Here is a 23,799-nt window from a genome sequence, read left to right on the forward strand (position 1 = left end):
CAGGTGGTGATTGTCATTTCAGAAACAAGGAGAGTCAGCAATTACCAGCCAGCCAAGGTCCTGGAAGCTGACGTAGAGCTCGTGCCGACGGCAGACCTGCCGCCCGTGGGAGCCGTGGACGTCATCTGCAGGGACAGAAGGGCAAGGTCTTTTCTGGGGTTCCTGCTCTGTGCAGCTACTACAGGGTACCAGGGTGGGAGATGCCCTGATGAGCACATTTGTCAAATGAATGACAGGAAACCATTTGGTCTCATAAAGCCCATCCCTGAAACTCTGCTTGTACCGTGACCCAGCTGAAGAGCCTGCCATGGCTCCCGACGGCTAGAGTGACACTGTGCTCAGCACTCCCCTGTCCTTCAGCCTGTGAGCGTCTGGACACGCCAGGAAACAGCCCAGCAGGACCCTCGGCCATCCTGTGCCGCCTCCTCTCTAGAGACCCCTGTGACTCCAGCCCACCCTCTGCTGCCACACCCATTCCTCAGGTTCAAGTGGCTCATGACCAGGCCAGTCAGGGGCCGACTCCCTGGGAAGGAGGGCACAGGGTCGGGTCAGGCCTGTCCCTGATCCTGAAGGGCTTGGCCCAGTTGGGGAGAAAACTTCACATAAGCAGCCGAGGATGCTGCGGGGTGCCCAGGCACAACCGCGGGTCACGAGGGGCTGCGGCTCCCAGGGAAGGGGCAGCTCATTCTGATGGAGGCTCCTGGGAAAGACCTGGAGGAGCCAGGGGGAGAGAGGGGCCTTCTGGGTGGCAGGGACAGCCAGGACAGGCCTCTGGAGTGCCGGTCGCCAGGGTGCATCAGGGCAAAAGATGGGGTCAGGAAAGGTGGCTGGAGAGTGGCCGTCAGCTTGAACCGACCTGAGCCTGAGGGCTCTGGGCCACCACTTGGTTCTCACCCTGCCTCTCTCAACTGGAAGCCCGCAGGGCCTCGGCCCCACCCCGCCCAGCCCTCACCAAAGATCCCTGGGAGTCGGTTGGCCTGCGGCAGCTCGTTGGTTTTCTTCGGCTGCCTCCTTCTCAGTGGCCTCACTGCCCGAGGGGTGCGGATGGGACTCGGACTGGCCCTGAAGAAAGTAACCACGAAAGGCTGTCGGGAGCGCGGGGCCCGTTGACCCAGCAGGCCGGCCAGGCCAGGATCCACGCTGTGCCCTGCGACAGAAAGGAGAGAGGGGTCACTCGCGGGCAGTGGCCCTGCAGCGGACACAGCAGGGATCTCTCTGCCGGGGCCTGGGCAGGTCCAGGAGCGTGAAGGCTGAGGACCCGAGGGTCCCTGCTGAGCCTCAGTTTCCACATCTGAAGCCTGGAGTCCTTGGTCCAGCCCCAGCCAGTCCACATCTCTCAAGTTTGAAGATTTTTCCCATGGATGACCTCATTGGGTCCTTACAGTAATCCTGCAGCTCCTTCTTCACAGGAGACGCAGAGTCCTACTGCCAGTGACTTCGAGAACCAGCGCTCCCACCTCAGTCCAAGGACCCCGAGGCCTGTGTTCTGTCTTCCATCCCGCACTTTCTGGGGTGTGAATGTCAAATTTATCACCGAGACAGCTTGTGGCAGCATCTGCCAAGTTTAGTGAGTGCTTCTCTGCTGGGCACAGCCCAAGAGCAGGGCATTAACTGTCTCCCTGATGCCCATAAGGGAGACGCCAGGCAGAGCAGAGACATTGGAACCAAGTCCCAGAGCCCAGGTTTCAGCCTGCGGCAGTCCCATTCCAGACCCCAAGTTCTTATGCACGAGCTGGGTTTATGGAGAAAAAAGAAAAGGCTGAAGCAGAGATCTGACCTGGGCCTCAGCCCCAGGAGGAGTGAAGCCTGTAAACAGGGGATTGTCCCCCACAGCCGCTTCCAGACTGAGGATGCTGCTAAAACACATGATAACTAACCTTTCACCAATAAAACTGCATCCTCCTGTACTTGTTTGGATTTCAATAACCTTTCTATTGTAAAAGCAGTTAACCACGATAAAGTTTTGAGAAAAAAATACCATTTTAAAGCCCTTCCAACTCCCATACATTTTCATTTTTCTGGGCTATTCTGTCAGTTTAAGTTTTACACAGTTGTCAGCCCAGCAAAGATGTCCTCATTCTTTTTTTTCAGCTTTCAAGTCGCCAGGTATGGCGGCTCACACCTGGAATCCCAGCACTTTGGGAAGCTGAGGCTGGAGGATGGCTTCAGCACCGGAGTTCGAAGCCCTGGAGCTCGTCATCAGATAACGCAGGTTATTTCCTGCTTTTCACGATAAAGATGGGAGTGCAATGGAGCCTCTTCACTCTGTGCATGGGTGAAATTTCCTGATACTGAATTGCAGAAGCATGATTACCAGTTCATTTTCTTGTCTCTTTAAACATTGCCAGTTCTTCAGTTTACACAAAAGCACATTTCACCTCTACTTTACAAGCACAGATGTACACATGTATGTACACACATGCATATATGTGGGTCTGTATAAACACGCAGAGGCACATACGCTTAGACACTACACATACAGATGTATTTATTCCTACATACTTCTCCAGTACACCCTGCAGGTCAAGGACAATGCCTGCCCCACCCTTAGTCCCACTCAAAGGTCAGCCCTTAAGCAGCTGTGCCTCAGTCCCGGTGTCCACTGGCCAGTTGATTGAACCACCAGTGAATCCAGAGACCAACCTTTGACCTGTGACATCATCTGCCACAAACAGGAGTGTGGACAAGAGCTGCTGAGACAGGGAGGCTGTGAGCTGCAGGCACTGACAGCAAGGAGGCCCAGAGAGAAGCCACTGGGCAGAGCTTGGTTCACGGTGAGTCAAGGTTATGGGGAAGCAGCAGAAATACAAGGACCAGAGCCAGGGTGCAGAGGAAAAGGCAAGACAGGTCACAACGAGGAGAGAACAGAGCAGCCTGTGTGGGGTGGTGAGGGTCACCAGCCTGGGCACTGGAGTGTCACTCTGCGGACTGGCTGACACATGGGGACAACCTGGGGCCCAGGGCAGCCCTCCAGGCTGCATGTGTGGCTCTGTCCTGCGATTCCCTGGGGAGCCCTGGCAGCGTTGGGGCCAGAGGGGCCATCAGTCCTGCATGCTTTGCTCACTATTTGCTTCTGTGCAGCTGTGTTCAAGGGTCTTACGGGGGTCTCCCAGACACAGGATAGAATGTCACATTAGATCAGTTACACCACAGACCCTCACAGAGCCCCTGTGAGCCAGGCCTGGCTTGGGTGCTGGGAACCCCTCTGTAGGTCTCACAGGCCAGGTGAGCCTGACTGGGGACTCGAAGTAGCTAATCCCAGGTTCCCATTTTACAGAAGCAGAAACTAAGGCCCAGAGAGAGCAGCAACTGTTCAGGGTCCCAGACCAAGGTGGGTCAGAGCCAGGATTATCATATACTTTCCAAGCAAATTGCAGGGGCCTGGCTGGGTGTGGTTCGGGGAGATGGGGGTGGCAAAAGGGGACTAACAGCAGGTCTAGGTTCAGAGCCCTGCATCTGGCAGGCCTGGAGAAGCTCCCCCACCCTACTCCTCTCCTTCCTTTTAGTGCTTGAGGAACACAGTGAGGAGCTGATCTGTTTTCCTGTTGTTTTTAATTAAAGTCGCAGCTCTCTGGAGGAGCACAGTCCACCTAGGGAGGAAAGTTGGAGGCCAGCAGCAAACGCCTCCCAGCGCTGGGTAAATGCATTCCTGCGGTAACCGACGTCCCCTGGGGAACCCGGTGGGACCCCCTGAGGAGTGCACCCCCCCCAGATCCGGGTCCCATCAGGGTGCCACCTGCTGCATGGGCCTGAGGTTCGGGCACACAGCAAAGGCACACCCCGTGCTCTTTCTGACGTCGTCCACGGTCAGGCCCTCCCAGAGCTCCGTCAGCGTCAACCCTCTCTTCCTGTGCACGTCAAACACGGCCTTCTCGGTGATGATGCGGTCCACGCACTGCTTCCCGGTCAGTGGCATGGTGCATTTCTCCATGATCTTAGGGATGTTGTCCTTTGTGCAGTGCTCCATGGTGACCACCACTCTGGTCTTCGGACTGGACACCAAGTCCATGGCACCGCCCATGCCTTTCACCTTCTTGCCAGGGATCATCCAGTTTGCCAGGTCGCCGTATCTGGAAACCTGCATGGCTCCGAGCATGGTTAGGTGGAGGTGTCCCCCTCGGATGATGGCGAAGGAGTCGTCGCTGGCGAAGAAGCAGCCCCCGGGAAGCACCGTGACGGTCTGTTTGCCTGCATTGATGACGTCGGCATCCACCTCATCTTCCGTGGGAAACGGGCCCAGGCCCAGGATCCCGTTCTCGCTGTGAAGATGCACGGTCATGCTGGGGCTGATGAAGTTGCTGGCCAGCAGGGGGATGCCTATGCCCAGATTGGCGTACTTGCCGTCCTCAAATTCCAGAGCTGCGCGTCTGATGATGCGCGTCCTGGCTTCCTTTCTTTTCGCCGTCTCCATTTTCCTCTTTCCTGATGTCAAGCGCTCAATTCGTTTCTCGTATTTCTACCCCTTTATCACACGATCTACATAAATGTTTGGAACGTGGATGTCTTCTGGGGGAAAAGTCCCCACATCCACGATCTCTTCCACCTCCACCGCCGTGACGTCTGCAGCTTTGCACATGGGCACGTTGAAATTGCGGGCGCTCCCCCTGAAGACCACGTTTCCTGCCCGGTCGGCCTTCCACCCTTTCACCAGGGCGAAGTCCGCCCGGATGGCGCCCTCCAAAAGGAAGTGGTCGCCTTGGAACTCCCTCACCTCTCGGGGCTGGCTCATGATAGCCCGGTGGCCGTCCGGGGTGTAGCGGATGGGGGCGCCCCCTTCCTGGACCAGGGTCCCGTAGCCCGTGGGGGTGTAGAAGGCGGGTACCCCGGCGCCCCCCGCGCGGATGCGCTCGGCCAGGGTGCCTTGGGGCGTGAGCTCCAGCTCCAGCTCTCCTGCCAGGTACTGGCTCTCGCACAGCGTGTTCTCGCCCACGTAGGAACAGACGATGCGGCGGATCTGCCTGGAGGCCATCAGGAGGCCCAGGCCGAAGTCCTCCACGCCCACGTTGCTGCTGACCACCTGCAAGTCCTTCACGCCGGTCCTGAGCAGCGCGGCGATCAGGTTCTCGGGGATCCCACAGAGCCCGAAGGCCCCGACCATGATGGTCGCCCCGTCAGAGATGTCCTTCACCATCTCCACCGGGTCCGTGTAGAACTTGGCGCGGGGCCGGGACTGGTGGCAGAGAGGCGAGCGCAGCCCTGGGACAGCGCGAGCCCTGAGCAGCCCCGCCGGCGGGGACCCCGCGCCCGAGCGCCGACGCCAGGAGCCGCAGCGCCGCCATGGTCGGCGCGGGTCAGAGGCCAGGAGAGGCGGTGTGCGCCCCGCGTGCGCCCCGGGGTCCGCGTCGCAGAGCAGGGAGGGCGCCCGCGCCCTGACGCACTCCCGCCCAGCAGGTCTCCCCCGCCAGGCGCAGGCTCTAGGCCAGGCCCGCGACCCACCACAGGGAGGGGGCCGCTCCTCCGCTCCGCCCTGGGCTGGGGAGGAGCCCTCGTGTCAGTCCTCCGTGTCCAGCGCACAGGCCCCGGGCGCAGGACAGAGTTGAGGTCAGGCTCCGCGTGGAGGGCACCAGCCAGATCCCCTCCTGCCCCAGTGGAGCCTCAGGCACAAACTCCAACCGCCCCGCCCAAGCTTCCCCGCTCATTAGAGACACCAAATATCTAATGAGCAGGCACTGCTGGGTGAGACCGACGGTCATGACCACCCTCACTGGGCATCACTCTGTGCCAAGCACCCTCCTTTAATCCTGTGACAACACGGAGAGTGAGTGCCCCCCCCCCACTACAGCCCCCCAGAGCTCAGGTTCAGCCCTCACTGTGAGAGTGGGGACACTATCCCTCACCTTCATCAGGAAGGGTCCCCGCTCTGAAGAGTCTCCAGCCTTGTCCTCTGCATCCCCCTGCCCTCTCCACCTCCCCCACTCCAGCTCCCTGCTCCAACTTGTGCGGAATTTTGCAGTTTTCTTCCCTCTGCACAGAATCACTCCATCACCACAGCAGGGTGCAGGCGTCTCCTCACCTGTAAAGGACCTGCCTTGTCCCGGGTTCTCTCCAGCCCCAGCCCATGTCTCTGCTCCCCTTCCCCAGCAAAGGTTCTGGAAAGAGCTGTCTCCTGCCTCCACTGCCTGTCTCCCTCCACCTCCCCAGTCAGACCCACACTCCACGGAGATTTGGGCCATCAACAACCTCTGTGAGGCAAAACCCTCGGTCACTTCTCTGTTCTTGCCTTCAGTGCCCACAGCTGGACACAAACGACAAACCCTTGCATCTGGAAACACTTGACTCTGGCATCTTGGTCACCTCGTCCTCCAGGTGTGCTGCTCCCTCCCTGGCTGGTCTCTGTGGGCTCGCTGTGGCCCCTCCTTGTGAGGTCTCTGGATGTTGGAGGTCCCACTGCTCTGGGCCAGGCCCTCTTTCTTCTCCATCACTACCTCCTTCCCTAGATGATCTGGTCCCACCCCACGCTTTAAATCCACTTACATGCCAGCACTTCCCTCGCCTGGGTCTTCACGCTCACCTGTCCCTGGAATGGCATTTCCATGAGGACCAGTGAGCTCAGTAACATCCCAGGGGGCTCAGTAATATTCCAGCCAAAAAAGAACCCTTGGCCACACAACTCAAATGTGCCCTTCATCTATCTTTCCCCAAAAAGAGAAATCTATTGAAAAAAATCCACTGGTTCCATCCACACATCATTCAGGCTTCCTCCCGTTCCCTCACCTCCTCGCCAGCTATAAGCATGTCCTGACACTGAAATCGACTCATCTTTCTCCATCTCCACTGCTACCAACAGGCCGCTCACAGCGCCCACCTGCACCACTGTGGGGCCCCCACGAGTCTCTGTGACTTCACTCTTGTCCCTCTCAGTCTGCTCTCCCCACTGAAGTCAGGGGGTTCCTTATTTTATGCATATATTCAGTAAAGTTTTAATTTTACAACAGTTAATAGTTACATAAAAATTTGCAAAGGTAGTACAGAGGCTGAGGTGGGAGGATCGCTGGAGCCCAGGAGCTGGAGGTTACCGTGAGCTGCGATTGCGCCACTGCACTCCACCCTGAGCAACAGAGCCAAACCCTGTCTCAAAGAAAAAAAAAACCACACAAGGAGTTCCCATATACCTGGACCCAGTTTCCCCTGGGAAATGTTAATAGTTTAAACTAGTAGGGTACCTTTCTCATAACTAATGGACCAGTACTGGTATCTTATTATTAAGTAAACACCATGATTGATCTGGATTTCCTAACCTTCCCCTAATGCCCTTTTGCTGGTCCAGGATTCCACCCAGGACCCCACATGCACTGAGCTGGTCGTCTTAGGTGCCTCTGGGCTCTTCCAATTTCCCAACCTTCCTTTTTTTTGATGAGCTTGGCGGTTTTGAGAAGTGTTTGCCAGGTATTCTGCGGAACGCCTTTCTCTTTGGGTTTGATGGTCTTCTTGTGGTTGGACTGGGGTTTCGGGTTCACAGCGGGGGGGGCCTCTGAAGCTCAGTGGTCTGCTCCTTCCCTTACACCCAGTGCACATGCCAGCCCCGTGCCGGTCACTGCAGTGGGGCTTCCTCACCTGGCTGAGGTGCTGCGCGTCAGGTACCCCACGCCCTGTCCACAGGGCACTTTCAGGAAGCAAGTCATTGTGCGGCCCACGGAAGGGGTGGGGAGCTCTGCTCCACCCTGAGAGGGGGGCATCTCAGAGGGTTCTCTTTTAAAACCTGAATCAGATCCTGTCGTCCACCACTGCTACTAAATAAAATCAACGACGCTAAGAACCTCACCGCCTGGCCCTGGTTCACCCTGACTCAGAATGGCCCCTGGGACCCCCGCCCTCACCGCTGCTCCATGGCGCCCCCTTGCCGGGCCTCAAACATGCCCATCTCATGCCCACTTTGGCCTTTGTCTTCCTACTGCCTGGCATAAAAGAGGCTCTCCCCAATTTCACCTGTGGAATGAACAAGGGCATGAATCCCCATCCTACAGAAGAGAAGACAGGGTCTGGAAAGGTAAGTCCCAGCCAAGGTCACTGAGGCAGGGCACTGCCGAGCTGGGCTTCAAACCCAGCCTCCTGGCCTCAGTGTCTGAGGATACAGCCACTTCCCCTCCTTCCCTTCCCAGGACAGAAACTCCCAGGGTGGAGGCTGCTCCGTGGGAGGAACCGCCTGCCTCCTGGGAAGCAGAGGGAGAGGAGGGAGCGCCCCCACTGGGCCAGACCTTGTGCCTTGGACCTCAGTGACCCTTGCAGCGGGCACAGCTGGTGAGGCCGGGAGCCCAGGGCCACAGGAAGCTGCTGCCTGTGCTGGCACAGAGAAGCCCCAGGGGCTGCTCCCACAGAGCCCCCAGCCTCACCGTCCTCAGTCTCCACATAGAGGCGGAGTCCCAGGTCCTTGTGACGCTTCAGCAACCAGCGGTCACTGGCTGCTGTGACGTCCAGCACCAGCCAGCCCTCGTCCCCAGCTCGGAGCGTCTGAAGATCCAAAAAGAACAAGTCAGACTCCCTGTGGACACGAAAGAACAATTAACCGGCGGCCGGCACAGCTGCCTCTGTGTCTCCAGGACCCGCTGGGGGCCGTCACCGGGGCATCTCCTACCTGACTCTGCCTGTGCCCCTTCTGAGCCTCATCTCACCGCCTCAGCCCACAGAGGTGTACACATGAGGAAACTGAGGCTCAGTGGTTCAATGAGCTGTTCAAGTCCCCATAGCCAGGATGGCAGGGCAGGGACTTGAAGGCAGGACTGTCACTGGGGCTCTTCCCGCAGTGCAGGGGGCTCGGGCCAAGCATCTTTCCCGTCTTTGAGGGTCTCTTTCGGGTCCTCTGGGAAGTGTTCCACCAACCCCCACTCCCTGCTGGGTTGCCTTGACCATGAGACTGTGAGGCGGGCAGGGGCAGGGGCACCTGGGCCAAGGGGAAGGCACCTGTTGGCCTGCTCCTGGACCACCTGGAACATGCTGACGTGGAGGGTCCTGTTGAGCAGGTGGATGCTGGGCACCTTGTAAATCCGGAACTCCGCAGCTGTGACCGCCTCCCCATCCGGGATCTGGGTCAGGTCAAAGCGGAACTCCTTCCAGTGGGGCTCCCGGTGGCCCAGGGCATGATCTCGCTCCACTAGAAGACAAAGCAGAGCTGGGCTGGCACTTGGAATGGCTCGGACTTTGGAGTGGGCAGAGCTGGTGTGAGCCACCGCCCCCAGCCACCCACCACTCAAGGTGGAGGGGACCCAGGGAGGCCTGGCGGGGCCGGTTTCCTTTTGTGCAAACGTTTGTTCCAGGCTTGGTCCCAGGGAGCAGACAGGGCTGAGAGGCCCTGCAGCCAGGCTCAGCCTGAGCCCTGCACCTGGCTGGTGCTCAACAGACCCCAGGCTCCAAACCCCAAACTCCCATTGCGCCCCTTCTCGGTCTGGCTGGTCCTGGGACCCGGAGATGAGACAGAGGAGGGAGCCTCCTCTGGGAGCTTCCAGGCTAAAGGGAAGATGGACATTGGACCCAAGGCAGAAAAGGGCCCCGGCCCTGCAGGGAAACCTGGTAGACAGGGACAAAACCGACATCACTGAAGGCATCTCGGGGGACACGAGCCATCCAGAGCCTGCCCACTGCCTGGATGGGAGGTGTGGCAGGGGAGGGCTCAGGGCTGACAGCTGAGCTGGGCTGAGGCATGAGTGCAAATCTGCCATGGGTCAGGGAGACGGGCCCTGCAGGGGCTGGCCAGCCAGGGCAGAGGGCCAGAGCAGAGGGGCCTGAGGGCAGGGCAGGGAAAGCAAGCACCAGGAAACAGCAGAGGGCAGGAGACTGACGTTTCCTTTCTGGAACAAGGTGGAGGAGGAAGGAGGGAAACGTGGAAAGGAACAAGAAAAACCAGGGCAGGAGTGACAACTCCCGGAGAGGCCAGTCAGGTGCTGGGGAAGTCGGAGGGTCTCACTGGGTGATGGGATCTGAGCAGGTGGCATCTGAACTGGCTTTGAAGGGTAGGATGGGGTCTTGGTAGGTGGAGAAGGTGGCGGGGAGGGTGCTCTAGGGAGAGGGGACCTCACATGCGCAGGGGTGGAGGCGCCCACAGGTCGGCAATGCTGGGGACAGCACATGAGCTCTGCTGCGGCCTGCCTGCTGAGGGTGCCAATCCCGGGCCAGGAGCCTGGGCTGCGCTTCTGGCCAGTGGGGAGCACAGGGGATGGGGGCAGCAGGGGGGCGGCGTGGGGGGCGGGGAATTAGAAGACACGGTGGAGGCGGTGGAGGCGAGGGTAGAGGCCAGGCTGGAGGTGAGATGGGCGGCAGGGCCCCGTGGCGGGGGCTGGCCTGACAGTCAAACAAATGCCACAGTTGCGGAATAAAGCCCACATTTCCCCAGGTGTCCGGAAATACCCAGGATGCTATATTTAGAGCAGTCTCACTTTAGCCTCCTGTCCCTCTCAAACTCTAGAAATCTGTGTTTCCGGAAAGCAGGGGTGGGAGCCGCCCAGTGCCTTCCCCAAAACCCAACACTGAGATTTCAATGATATGTTTGTGAGTCTTTTTAAAAATTCTCTCTGGTTACTGGGCTCAGTGACCACAGTCAGGTTTGGAAAAGCACCAGGCTGTGCGGGCCGAGGCGGATGTGGGGAGCACTTCCTGTCCTTGCGGTGGGGACCTGGTCCAGCCATGGGCAGGCGAACAGCTGTGTGGGGCGGGGGATGGGGCCAGAAATGTGTGGGCAGGAGGTGGCCGCTCATCCCAGCCCAGGACGGAGAAGAAAAGAACTTGCCTTGTTCCACAGCACCTGAGGGTGCTGGGCACGCCACAAAAGCCCGCCTGAGAGCCGGGCTGCTCAGGTGCCGTGACGCAGGCGACGATCTCTCCCCGTAGGCAGAGATCACTGATGGCAGAGTTCTGGACCTCCTCCCATGAATATCTATGTACGTGTGCTCTCTTCCCTAACACACTCACACAACATGACTTGGGTGACAATTTCAGTGGGTTCAGGATCTGCAGACCCTGCTGTGTTACATGGCTGGGTAAGAATCCCCCATTTGCAAGACGAAATCAGTCCACGCTGTTGGCTGTCACAGGGCATGCAACAGTGACGAGCAGCTCACTCGCGGCTTCTCCTGTCCACTTTCAAAGCATGGCTGTGTGCTTGTGTCCCAGGGCACAGCAGGGCTGCCGGGTGGGTCCTGGGGCTCACTGGTATCCCTGTCGGCAGGCCACATGCTGACTTCATGTGGGATCCGAGGACTGAGGGAACAGCCCACAAACCCATCAGCTCTGTGGGGACGCCCGTGCTCTGTGGCCTCCCTCCCTGCCTGACCTGGGGGTCTACCCAGGCTGACTCAAGAGTTTTGTTCAACTGAACCGACCCGAGTTCCAAACTTCCCCGCTGTGGGCTTGTGAAATCGATAAACCACCCAGGAATTCCAGCACAGGAAACTGCCTCCCCTGGCTGTTCCAGGCAAGCCTGGAAGTTGGGAAATTTTTAGGAAAATAATGATTTTTATCAGAAACTGATAAAACTTCCTGGGGTGTGACACTGAAATAGGCATTACCGTGACCGGGTGAAGGGACTGCCCTTTCTTTGCTGGAGCTGTGTGGGTCTGCAGCTGGCCAGTGGTTGTACCTTTGGATAGAAAAGATATTTCTCAAAAGCTGGGGCTGAGGAAGAGCATTTGTTGGGACCCAGATTTTCCCCTATGAAGGTTCGTGGGCAGATAGCCCCTGCTTTAGTGGCTAAGAGAGCATTGGAAGGGTAGATTCTCTGGCCAGTAGCTGGGTTCCTGGCCCCAGCCCTGACCGTGTGAGCAACCTGTGTGACCTCAGTCTCCTTGTCTGCAAAGTGGGGATTCTGTCCTTCCCACCCAGGGCTGTGAACAGGCAGGGGCCATGGGATAGGAGGGCAGCCATGGCTCTGGCGGTTAACAGCTACTTTTCCAACTTAAAGTATCAAAGTGACAAACATCCAGCCAGGACCATCAGGAGGCCATGTCTGAAACTCAGCGGCCATGGTGGGGAAAGGGAGATGTTCAGTTTTCTCTTTTTCTTTTCCTTTTTGAGACGGAATCTCACTCTGTCGCCCAGGCTGGAGTGCAGCGGCACTATCTCAGCTCACTGCAAGCTCCGCCTCCCGGGTTCACGCCATTCTCCTGCCTCAGGCTCCCGAGTAGCTGGGACTACAGCTGCCTGCCACCACGCCTAGCTAATTTTTTGTATTTTTAGTAAAGATGGGGTTTCACCGTGTTAGCCAGGATGTTCTTGATCTCCTGACCTCGTGATCCACCCATCTCGGCCTCCCAAAGTGCTGGGATTACAGGCGTGAGCCATTGCGCCCGGCCAGTTTTCTTTTTTTCTAAATAAAAGTGTGGAATGAGAGGAAATACACCATGGAAATCTAGCAGTTCAACTTCCAGGTGCTTCCTTTTCACCTGCCTGACCTTTGTCAAGGCACTTAACCTTCTGGGCTCAGTGTCCACGCCTGCAAAATAACACTTTGAAACAGGGTCAAATGAAAATGATGAAGAGCAAGGTTTGTTGACTGTAACCAGTTCTTGGTTTCAGTCCAGCGAATGCTTCTCCCACACTATTCGGGAACATTTCCTTGTCAGTGAATGCCCAGCCCCCACCTTCCCATAGAATCAAGGTCTGGAATCTCCCAAAGATGCCTGGCTGAGCGGCCACACCTCAGCAATGCCACTGGGACGGTCCCCCAGTTCTGGCTCAGACAGAAAGTACCAAATACAATCTCCTCCCACGTTCCCACATGTGGAAACAGAACCCTGACTCCTCGCTGGGCTCCTTCCGCTACTGTGGACCACCTCCGTCTGATGCTGTGAAAAGGGGCATAAAAACCATGCTGGAATTGGCCAAAAGCGCTCGAGGCCTCTTGACAGGCCCTCAATACACAGCATGAAATGCCTGCTGCTGCCTCCCAGCGGCTGCTGATTTGAGGGTCCACGGAGGGAATTCCTGGGAAAGGCCTAGGTCTGCACAACGTGATTTCTTGGGTTTTCCCAGTAAAATTCTGCTGCCAGTTGTAGGGTTGGGAAGCTCATTCCAGGGCTCCCTGTCAGATTCAGATAGGCTGGGAGGCCCGTGCGGGAGATGCTGTCTGTCAGGCCAATGTCCTGATCCCAGTCATCTGAGATACATCCTGCCAGGAATCCCCTCTCCATGGTGGCCCCGGGAGGAGCCACTGATGTGTGGAGCAAGGTTTCTGGGCAGCACATTTATTTCCCCTATCTGCAAAATCTGGGACAGGGATCCTATTTTTGAGCATCCCATAATTTCACTTTTGGGCATGAAGGAGGAGGTTCTGTCTTTGTTGCCTTCTCATGATCTGAAGGCTTTATAAGAACACTGACTTTTCCTCATTCATTTTTCCTGGTCACAGCCAGGAATATGAATTAATTCATTATTCAGTACATTTTAAAGCAGTACTAATGGTGCACAAGTCATTATTTAGGTGCAGGAGACACTGCGGTAAGCAAGGTGGGGCAGCTCCTGTCCCCATGGGGTTTACAGGCTTGCAGGGAAGTAAGATAACAAACATGGGCCGGGCGCGGTGGCTCAAGCCTGTAATCCCAGCACTTTGGGAGGCCGAGACGGGCGGATCACGAGGTCAGGAGATCGAGACCATCCTGGCTAACACGGTGAAACCCCGTCTCTACTAAAAAAATACAAAAAACTAGCCGGGCGTGGTGGCGGGCGCCTGTAGTCCCAGCTACTCGGGAGGCTGAGGCAGGAGAATGGCGGGAACCCGGGAGACGGAGCTTGCAGTGAGCTGAGATCCGGCCACTGCACTCCAGCCTGGGCGGCAGAGCGAGACTCCGTCTCAAAAAAAAAAAAAAAAAACAAAAAACAAACATGAAAGTTAACAAACAAGATCAGCCTATGTGCTAAGTGCTAGGAAGTACACAAAGATGGGGGGACTGGGAATAACACAGGGAGTGTGGGGGCTGCCTTATTTATGTTTTTAACTGGATTTTGAAATACTTTAGGATTATTTACATCTAAAGAGAAATGGCATGAACAGTGCAGACTTTCCATTCTTTCCCTGATAGCTTCCCCTAATGATAGCTTCTTACATAACCAATCTGTAGTATAAGAAAATCAGGAAATTGGGGGGATGGGTACGGTGGCTCACGCCTGTAATCCCAGCACGTTGGGAGGCTGAGGAGGGTGGATCATGAGGTCAGGAGTTCAAGAGCAGTCCAGCCAAGATGGTGAAACCCTGTCTCTACTAAAAATACAAAAATTGGCTGGGTGTGGTGGTAGGTGCCTGTAATCCCAGCTACTCGGGAGGCTGAGGCACAGAACTGCTTGAACCTGGGAGGTGGAGGTTGCAGTGAGCTGAGATCGCACCACTGCACTCTAGCCTGGGTGACAGAGTGAGACTCCGTTTCAAAAAAAAAAAAATAGGAAATTGATACTGTTAACTAAATCCAGACTTTTCTCTAATTTTACCAACTGTCCTACTAATATCTTTTTCTGCCAAGGATTCAATCTAGGATCCCATGTTATTGATACATTAATACCTTTAGTGTCATTTCCCCTGGGGCCCCTCTGATGTGACTATTCCTCAGTCTTTCCTTCCCTTTCAACCTTGACACTGTATTTTTTTTTTTTTTTTTTTTTTTTTTTGAGACATGGTTTTGCTCTGTCACCCAGACTGGAGTGCAGTGGCACAGTCACAGCTCGCTGCAGCCTCAACCACCTGGGCTCAGGTGATCCTCACAGTTCAGCCTCTCGGGTAGCAGGGACCACAGGTATACCCCATCATGCCCAGCTAAGTTTTTAAAAAATTGTTTATTGAGACAAGGGCTCACTATGTTGCCCAGGCTGGTCTTGAACTCCTGGGCTCAAGCAGTCCTCTTGCCTTGGCCTCCCAGAGTGCTGGGATTACAGGCATGAGCCACCATACCTAGCCTTGATACTTTTGAAGAGTGCTGGTCAGTTATTTGTAGCACGCCCCTCAATTTGGGTTTGTCACATGTTTTCTCAAGTTTGAATTAAGTTATGGATTTTGGAGAATACCACAGAAGTGTGTGGGGGAAAGAGAGATCAGACTGTTCCTGTGTCTATATAGAAAAAGGAAGATATAAGAAACTCCATTTTGGCCGGGCGCGGTGGCTCAAGCCTGTAATCCCAGCACTTTGGGAGGCCGAGAAGGGCGGATCACGAGGTCAGGAGATCGAGACCATCCTGGCTAACACGGTGAAACCCCGTCTCTACTAAAAAATACAAAAAACTAGCCAGGCGAGGTGGCGGGTGCCTGTAGTCCCAGCTACTCGGGAGGCTGAGGCAGGAGAATGGCGTAAACCCGGGAGGCGGAGCTTGCAGTGAGCTGAGATTCGGCCACTGCACTCCAGCCTGGACCACAAAGCAAGACTCCGTCTCAAAAAAAAAAAAAAAAAAAAAAAAAAAAAGAAACTCCATTTTGATCCGTACTAGGAAAAATCCTTCTGCTTTGAGATGCTGTTAATCTGTAACCCTAGCCCCAACCCTATGCTTGCAGAAACATGTGCTGTATTGACTCAAGATTTAATGGATTTAGGGCTGTGCAGGATGTGCTTTGTTAAAAATGTGTTTGTAGGCAGTACACTTGGTAAAAGTGATCCCCATTCTCCAGTCCTGAGTACCCAGGGACACAACGCACTGCGGAAGGCCCCAGGGACCTCTGCCCAAGAAAGCCTGGGCATCGTCCAAGGTTCCCCCTACTGAGACAGCCTGAAATACGGCCTTGTGGGAAGGGAAAGACCTGACCATCCCCCAGGCTGACACCCATAAAGGGTCTGTGCTGAGGAGGATTAGTGAAAAGAGGAAGACCTCTTTGAAGTTGAGATAAGAGGAAGGCATCTGTCCCCTGCTTGTCCCTGGGATTGGAATGTCTCGGTGTAAAACCCAATTGTACATTCTATTTACTGAGATAGGAGAAAATCACCTTATGGCTGGAGGTGAGACATGCTGGCAGCAATACCGCTCTTTACTGCATTGGGGCGTTTATGTAAAGTCAAACATAAATCTGGCCTATGTGCACATCAAGGCACAGCACCTTTCCTTAAACTTCTTTATGACACAGAGTCCTTTGCTCACATGTTTTCCTGCTGACCCTCTCCCCACCATTACCCCATAGTCCTGCCACATTTCCCTCACCAAGATGGTAGAGATAGTGATCAATAAATACTGACGGAACCAGTGCCGGTGCGGGTCCACCGTATGCTCAGCTCTGGTCCCCTGGGCCCACTTTTCTTCCTCTGTACTTTGTCTCTGTGTCTTATTTCTTTTCTCAGTCTCTCATCTCCACCTTTTGAGAAATACCCACAGGTGTGGAGGGGCAGGCCCCCTTCATCTGGCGCCCAACATGGGGCTTGAACCCGTGACCCTGAGATTAAGAGTCTCATGCTATACTGACTGAACATGCTGGCGGCAATACTGCTCTTTACTGCATTGAGATGTTTGTGTAAAGTCAAACATAAATCTGGCCTACGTGCACATCAAGGCACAGCACCTTTCCTTAAACTTATTTATGACACAGAGTCCTTTGCTCACATGTTTTCCTGCTGATCCTCTCCCCGTCATTACCCTATAGTCCTGCCACATCCCCCTCACCGAGATGGTAGAGATAGTGATCAATAAATACTGAGGGAACTCAGAGACCAGTGCCGGTGCGGGTCCTGTGTATGCTGAGTACCGGTCCCCTCAGCCCATTTTCTTCCTCTATACTTCGTCTCTCTGTGTCTTATTTCTTTTCTCAGTCTCTCGTCTCTACCTTTCGAGAAATACCCACAGGTGTGGAGGCACAGGCCCCCTTCAAAGTGATATGCCCTTCTCAGAGCATCAAATGGGACAATATATACCAATCTGTCTTATTACTAGTGGCATGAACTTTGATTCCCTGGTTACTGTGGTGTCTGCCAGGTTTCTCCACTGTAATGTCACGATTTTTCATTTTGTAAATAATAAATATCATGAGGAAAATACTTTTTTTGTTTTGTTTTGTTTTGTTTTTTGAGACAGAGTCTCACTCTGTCGCCCAGGCTGGAGTCCAGTGGTGTGATTGTGGCTTACTGCAGCCACAACCTCCCAGACTCAAGTGATCCTCCCATCTCAGCCTCCTGAGCAGTTAAGACTATAAGCAGGCCAGGCGCAGTGGTCCCTGCCTATAATCCCAGCACTTTGGGAGGCTGAGGCAGGTGGATCACGAGGTCAGGAGATTGAGACCATACTGGCCAACATGGTGAAACCTCATCTCTACTAAAAACAAGAAATTAGCCAGGTGTGGTGGCACATGACTGTAGTCCCAGCTACTCAGGAGGCTGAGGCAGGGGAATCGCTTGAACCTGGGAGGTGGAGGTTGCAGTGACCCAAGATTGCACCACTCCATTCCAGCCTGGGATACAGAAAGAGACTCTGTTTAAAAAAAAAAAAAAAGACTGTAAGCGTAGTACCACCATGCCTGGCCTGCCTAATTTATTTTTTTGTAGAGATGAACTCTCACTATGTTGCCCAGGCTGGTCTTGAACTCCTGGCTCACCTTGCTGGGATCATAGACATGAGCCAATAGTGATTTTCTTTCTTTTTCATTTTTTGAGACAGGGTCTCACTTGGTCACCTACGCTGCAGTGCAGTGATGCAACCTCAACCTCCCAGGGCTTAAGGGATCCTCCCACCTCAGCCTGTCGAGTAGCTGGGACTACAGTCATGCACTACCACACCTAGCTAATTTTTTGTATTTTTTGTAGAGATGGGGTCTTGCTGTTTTGTCCAGGCTGGAATAGTGATTTTCTATTTCCTTCTTTCCTTGTACATGTATTAATTGGAATTCTTTTTAAGGGAAGATTTGTTCTTTCTTCTACATTTATTTATTTATTTAAATATTTATTTTAAGACAGAGTCTTGCTCTGTTGCCCAGGCTGGAGTGCAATGGCATGATCTCGGCTCACTGCAACCTTTGCTTCCCAGGTTCAAGTTATTCTCCTGCCTCAGCCTCCTGAGTAGTTGGGACTACAGGTGTGCACCACTATGCCTGGCTAATTTTGTATTTTTTTCAGTAGAGACAAGATTTAACCATATTGGTCAGGCTGGTCTCGAATTCCTGACCTCAGGTGATCTGCCCACCTTGGCCTCCCAAAGTGCTGGGATTACAGGTGTGAGCCACTGTGCCCAGCCTAATTATTTATTTATATCATTATGGATTCAAAGGTGTTTATTTTATTCTATGGGCTATATCTCATACTGTTGTTATTTATTTCATTGCTCAAATTGTTCTACTTTTGGCCACTGGCAGCTCCTTCAGGTTGGCTCCTGTGTCCTTCTGACCACCCCCACCATCCTTTTCTGAGCACTTCTAACTGGCACCACAAGATGCTCTAGGTGCATCCTGGGAGTTCCCATCCCCACCCCTGGAATCAGCCATTTCTGCAAGGAGTTCTGTTTTGTTTTGTTTCCTTTTAGGAGAGATATTTAGAAACCAAGATTTGGGCACTGGGCTGCTCACTGTCCTGGAGTGTCAATACTTTTAGGCCCTTTTAGTGGACAAAGCTAGGATATATGTGTGTACATTAATGTGTGCAAAAACACACATCTGTATGTATCTGTTTTTATAAATATATTTTGTAAATATCTGAGGTCATACTGACATCTCCAATTCCAGTCCAGTGCGGGGTTTCCTTTTCTTTCCTTTTTCTTTTTTTTGAGACAGAGTCTCACTTTGTTGGCCAGACTGGAGTGCAGTAGCGCGATCTCAGCTCACTGCAACCTCTGCTGCCTGCGTTCAAGCGATTCTCCTGTGTCAGCCTCCCGAGTAGCTGGGATTACAAGTGCCTGTCACTGAGCCCAGCTAACTTTTGTATTTTTAGTAGAGACAGGGTTTCACCATCTTGGCCAGGCTGGTCTTGAACTCCTGACCTTGTGATCCACCCGCTTCGGCCTCCCAAAGTGCTGGGATTACAGATGTGAGCCACTACACCCGGCCCAGTGTGGGGTTTCTTTAGATGTGATGTTTGAGAAGGCCTCATGAGTAAGATACTCTAAGATCAGACCTGAACACTTCTGGGCATTGCTGGCAGGAATGCAAAGTGGCACAATCCCTAGGGTGGGAAATCTGGCAATAATCTAGCAAAATGATACATGCTGTGACTCAGAAACTGTACTTCTAAGAAAATGTCCCAGCTGGCTGTGATGGCTTATGCCTGTAACCCCATCACTTTGGGAGGCCAAGGCAGGAGGACCACTTGAGGGCAGGAGTTCAAGATCAGTCTGGGGCAACGCAGGGAGACCCTGTCTCTAGAAAATTTTTTAAAATTAGCCAGGCATCAGAGGTTGCAGTGAGCTGAGATCACGTCACTGCACTTTAGCTCTTTGTTTTGAGGCAGAGTGAGAAGAGACCCTGTCTCAAAACAAAACAAACCAACAAAATTAGCCAGGCACGATGGCACTTTGCCTATAGTCTATTCAGGAGGCTGAGGTAGGAGAACGGCTTGAGCCTGGGAGGTTGAGACTGCAGTGAGCTGTGATTGCACCATGGCACTCCAGGGTGAGACTCTGTCTCAAAAAAAGAAAAAGAAAAAAGCAAGGTGAACAGTACAGATAATATACCCCTTGCTACAGTTTGGATGTGGTCTATCCCCGACAAAACTCACAATGAAATTTAATCCCCAGTGTGGCTGTGATGGGAGGTGGTACCTAGTGGGAGGTGTCTGGTCATGGGGGTGAATCCCTCACAGACTAATGCCATGGTGGAGGGGGCCAGTGGGTGAGTTCTCCCTCTCAGGGGAATGGATTAGTTCCCCAGACGGGGGAGGCTGTTAAAAAGTCTGGCTTGCTCTCTTGCTTCCTCTCACCACTTGCTCTCTTTGCACACACCCACTGTCCTGCCACTTTCTGCCATGAGTTGAAGTAGCCTGAGGCTCTCACCAGATGCAGCTGCCTAGCCTTGAGCCTTTCAGCCAGTAGCCGCATTTCGGCTGGGCACGGTGACTTATACCTGTAATCCCAGCACTTTGGAAGGCTGAGGTGGGTGGATCACCTGAGGTCAGGAGGTCAAGATCAGCCTGGCCAATGTGGTAAAATCCCATCTCTACTAAAAATACAAAAAATTAGCCAGGTGTGGTGGCAGGCACCTGTAGTCCTAGCTACTTGGGAGGCTGAGGCAGGAGAACTCCTTGAACCCAGGAGGTAGAGGTTGCAGTGAGCTGAAATTGTACCATTGCACTCCAGCCAGGGTGACAGAGCAAGACTCTGTCTCAAAAATAAAATAAAATAAAATAAAATAAAATAAACCTCTCTTTTTTTTTTTGTAAATTACTCAGTCTTAGGGAGTCTGTTACAGCAACACAAGACAGAATAAGACAACCTTGTATCTAATAAAGGGTGAGCCCATCATCATCACCACCATCAAACACGGGTCACCTTGAACAGGTTTCTCAGTTGTGGCACCACTGACGATGTGGGCCGGATAATTCTTTGTTGTAGGGGCTCTTTTGTGTGCTGCAGGATGTTTAGCAGCATCCCTGGCCTCCGCCCCTTAGCTGACAGCAGCACTCCCTTCCCCTCTTCATTTACACAACTCAAAATGTCTCCAGATATTGTCAAATGTTTCCTGGGAGGCAAGATTGTCAGTAGTGGAGAAACTCTGCCTTTCAAAAGTGCTAGGGATCCATTCATTAGTCTAAAACCTGGGAAGTAAGGGGAAAATACCCTCGACTGTGGGAGAAGGAACCAGTCGTGTGAAGAGGAGGACGGCCTTCTAGGCAGAGGGAACAGTGGATACAAAGGCCCTGCATGTTCGAGAAACATCAAGGAGGCTGGTGTGGCTGGAATCTAGTGGTCAGGGGGCTGAAGTGTGTGAGAGGAGGTTGCAGTGACAGGCAAGGCCAGTCCATCTCCAAGAAATCCTGTTTCTAGCCTCCAAGAACTCAGCACAGTGATTCAAAGAGGCCCTGTGACCTGGGAAGAACTTCAAAACTTCAGTTGCTGCCAACCAATGTTGTGACAGTCCATGACCTTGGGAGGTGAGAAGTCACTTGGGCCACAGTGTGCCTATAGAGCTTTCTGCAGCCAACAGGGACTGGTGACAGCCAGTTCCATTGAGACACACCGGCTGGGGGGCTTGGCTCAGAATCCAGGACAGACAATGCCACCCCACGGAGAGGCACATGGGAGGCAGAAAAGGTTACTTCTGCACCACCTCACCATGGCTCTGGGAAAATAAACCATCAGAGAGCCCTCAGCCTCCGCCTCCAGCCTCGGATAAAGCAACCTCCGGATCCTGCTCTTCCAGGAAAGGCCACTGGGGGCAGGAGGTGGCCTTCACCGGGCATGGCCACCAGCCACTCCAGGCTAGGCCTCCAGATGCCAAACTCTGCGACCCTCAGCCCAGCATCAACAAGGGCTCTAGCTATTTTTGTGCCCTGGGTAATTCAGTCTCACTCAGACAACCTAAATCTGTCTTATTTCTGACCAAAAAGTGAGACTTCAAAAGACACCCTCATCCTCCAGCTCAGAACAGACTCCTGTGGCCTGTGACTGGTCCCACCTCCCCTCAGACCCTCCCCAGCCCCGAAGGGCCCACAGGAAGAGTGTCCCAGGGCCCTCCCTGCGCTGGCCCTGCCATCTGTCCCTCGGGCCTCTTGTGCCTTCTGCCTGCAGACGCCTCCCGCAGAGTCCCTCCTGGAAGCTGCTCTCCCCAGGCGGCCCCGTCCCTCTCAGTCCGGCTGAGAAGCCTCCCAGTCCTCAGACCCCAGGCAGGTCAGGCTTTCAACCTCTCCTGGCCCCCATGCCAGGGCTTGCTGTCTCTGGTTCAGCTGTTCCTCTGGACAGCGAGCCCTTGGAGGGCCAGGACGGAGCCACGTGGGTGGATATGGGAGACTTGCATGTTGGCTCATCGGCCGCTGTGTTCCAGGGCTCTAGAGCGGGGGTGCCCCAGCGCCTTCTTCCCAAGGGCCTCTTGTCCCCAGGACAGCGGCTCAGAGCCCTTTGGGCTGGGTATCACTGCCAGTCCGGGTGTGGCTACCATGTCCCTGTGTGACTCTATCAGAAGCCACCGACATTCCTGACTGCTGTGGACCTGCCTCCTCTCCCGGCCTGGCCCCTGAGGGTGGACAGTGGCTCCCCCAGAGCCTGGGGTGCCTGGGCCGGGCTGGTCTGGCTTGTCCCACAGGCAGCAAAGGCTGGGGGGTGCCCCATTTCAGACCCAAAACAAGACTTGGGCCCCACAGCCTCTGCAGGCCAAGGGAGGGCGGGACTCATGACCCGTTGGTTCTGCGTCCTGAAGGGGCTTCTCCCACCCAGAAATCTCAGCACCACCTCCAGGCAGGCCCAGGCCTCCATGCTGAGGTATTTCCAGCCGGGTCTCATCACTGGCTTGCTTCAAGGGCTGTTTCCATAAATGGTGCTGCTCTCATAATTACCGGTCCAGGCCTCAGACAGCTCTGGACCCCAAATTAAAAGGGAACACCCACACATACCACCACATCAAGCCCGCCAAGGCCAAGAATAGATCCCAGGAGATGTGAGCAAGAAAGATGCAATTCCTCCAGTGAAATCCCAGGAAAGAACTGAACTGTGGGAATTTTCCAGAAAGAAGTGGTCACAGTGACACATCCTCTCTTGCCTGTGGGAAAGAGGTTCCGGGAGGAGGGGGGCTGGGTGCACCTCCCCACCCTGTGCCTCACCCCGGAGGAGCCCCCATCAGCAGGCAGGGGGTGGGCACATTCTTCGGTCAGAGCTGGAAAGGCCTTTGGGCAACCCTGCAGAGATGGGGAAACTGAGGCCAAGGGGGGCAGAGGGTTTCCAGGGTTAGATTAGAGGCCCGTGTCAGATTAGAGGCCCGTGATGTGGATGTTCACACTTGGGGCCAGTGTGAAACGAGTGGCCCTGGAGTTCAATGGGACATACTGGGATGGGGGTCACCCGTCAACAAGGCCCTCCTGTCAATAGACACCCGAGAATGCCTGTGAAGCCACCTTCCTCCTGGCGGGGCCCTGTGGGGACTCGGGGTCCCAGGGGAGGGCCCAGGGAGCTGTGGCACCCATAGTTGGCCCCCACACAGACAGGGAGGGCTGGCCCCACTCTGTCCCATCTGACCAGGCCCAGGCTCCTCCTGGCTCTCCCTGCCTCCTGCTGGGTTCCTCTTTCCCTCAACTTCCTGCCACAGGGGTGGGGGGGGGGCAACGAGGGGGGCAAAGGGTGGGGGGGCAAAGGGTGGGGGGGCAGGGGCGGGGGCAGGGAAGAGTCAGACTTGGTCGTGTTCTCAGGTTGTTCAGGGGCTGCTGAGAAGTATGAGAAAGAGGGGTTAGGTGTGCCCCTGGGTCACACAGGCAGAAAGCGACTAGAATCCTAAGAGAAGTGCATGCAAGGCAGGTGGGGCTTCTGCCTGGAAAGAGCCTGTCCCTGTGGGATTGTGGGGTAGGAGCAGAGAGATTTATGGAAACCCTGACCCACCTTCATTTAAAAGTGGGTGGAGTTTTCACAAGCAAAAATGGAGGTAAGTGTATTCTATGAAGGAGCTACCCAATGAGCAATGGTACAGAAGTGGGGCGCGGTCAGCACCCATTTGTGAAGTTCCTTCTGTGTGTCAGCCTCCAGCTGGCTACACTGCATGCAACCCCGTGAGGCTGGCTCACTTACCTTGTCTCAAAGGTGTGGAAACTGAGTTTGAGGGACTTGAAGCAAGCTGCTCAGCATCGCACAGCTCTCAAATGGCACACGCAAGATTAAAATTCCCACTTTAATATATCCACAGAGGGACGTGGGTAAAAGTGTTCAGAACAACCCGAATGTCCCTAACAATGGATGGACTGTGGCATGTATATTCATGCAATGGAATACAACTCAGTTAGGAAAGAAAGAACTACA

General features: G+C 54.4%; 2 protein-coding genes across 2 annotated transcripts in view; both read right to left on the bottom strand.

The window, feature by feature from the left end:
- The window catches only part of LOC102137293 (bone morphogenetic protein 8B), a 35,221-nt gene that overhangs the window by 5,770 nt on the left and 5,652 nt on the right, over positions 1–23,799 (bottom strand). The window contains exons 2-5 of the mRNA XM_045386722.2: positions 8,899–9,088; positions 8,331–8,479; positions 953–1,147; positions 46–125 (exon numbers count right to left, since the gene is read on the bottom strand). Of these exons, the coding sequence (XP_045242657.2) occupies positions 46–125; positions 953–1,147; positions 8,331–8,479; positions 8,899–9,088 (614 nt within the window). The remainder of the gene's footprint in view (positions 1–45; positions 126–952; positions 1,148–8,330; positions 8,480–8,898; positions 9,089–23,799) is intronic.
- On the bottom strand, positions 2,464–5,293 carry LOC102136922 (succinyl-CoA:3-ketoacid coenzyme A transferase 2, mitochondrial-like). Its single transcript, XM_005543876.4, is given in 2 exon segments — positions 2,464–5,161; positions 5,163–5,293. Coding segments are annotated over 2 exon segments (1,554 nt in total). The 5' UTR covers positions 5,280–5,293; the 3' UTR covers positions 2,464–3,724.

Source organism: Macaca fascicularis, chromosome 1 (genome assembly GCF_037993035.2).
Source record: "Macaca fascicularis isolate 582-1 chromosome 1, T2T-MFA8v1.1".
Classification (NCBI taxonomy): Eukaryota; Metazoa; Chordata; class Mammalia; order Primates; family Cercopithecidae; genus Macaca; species Macaca fascicularis.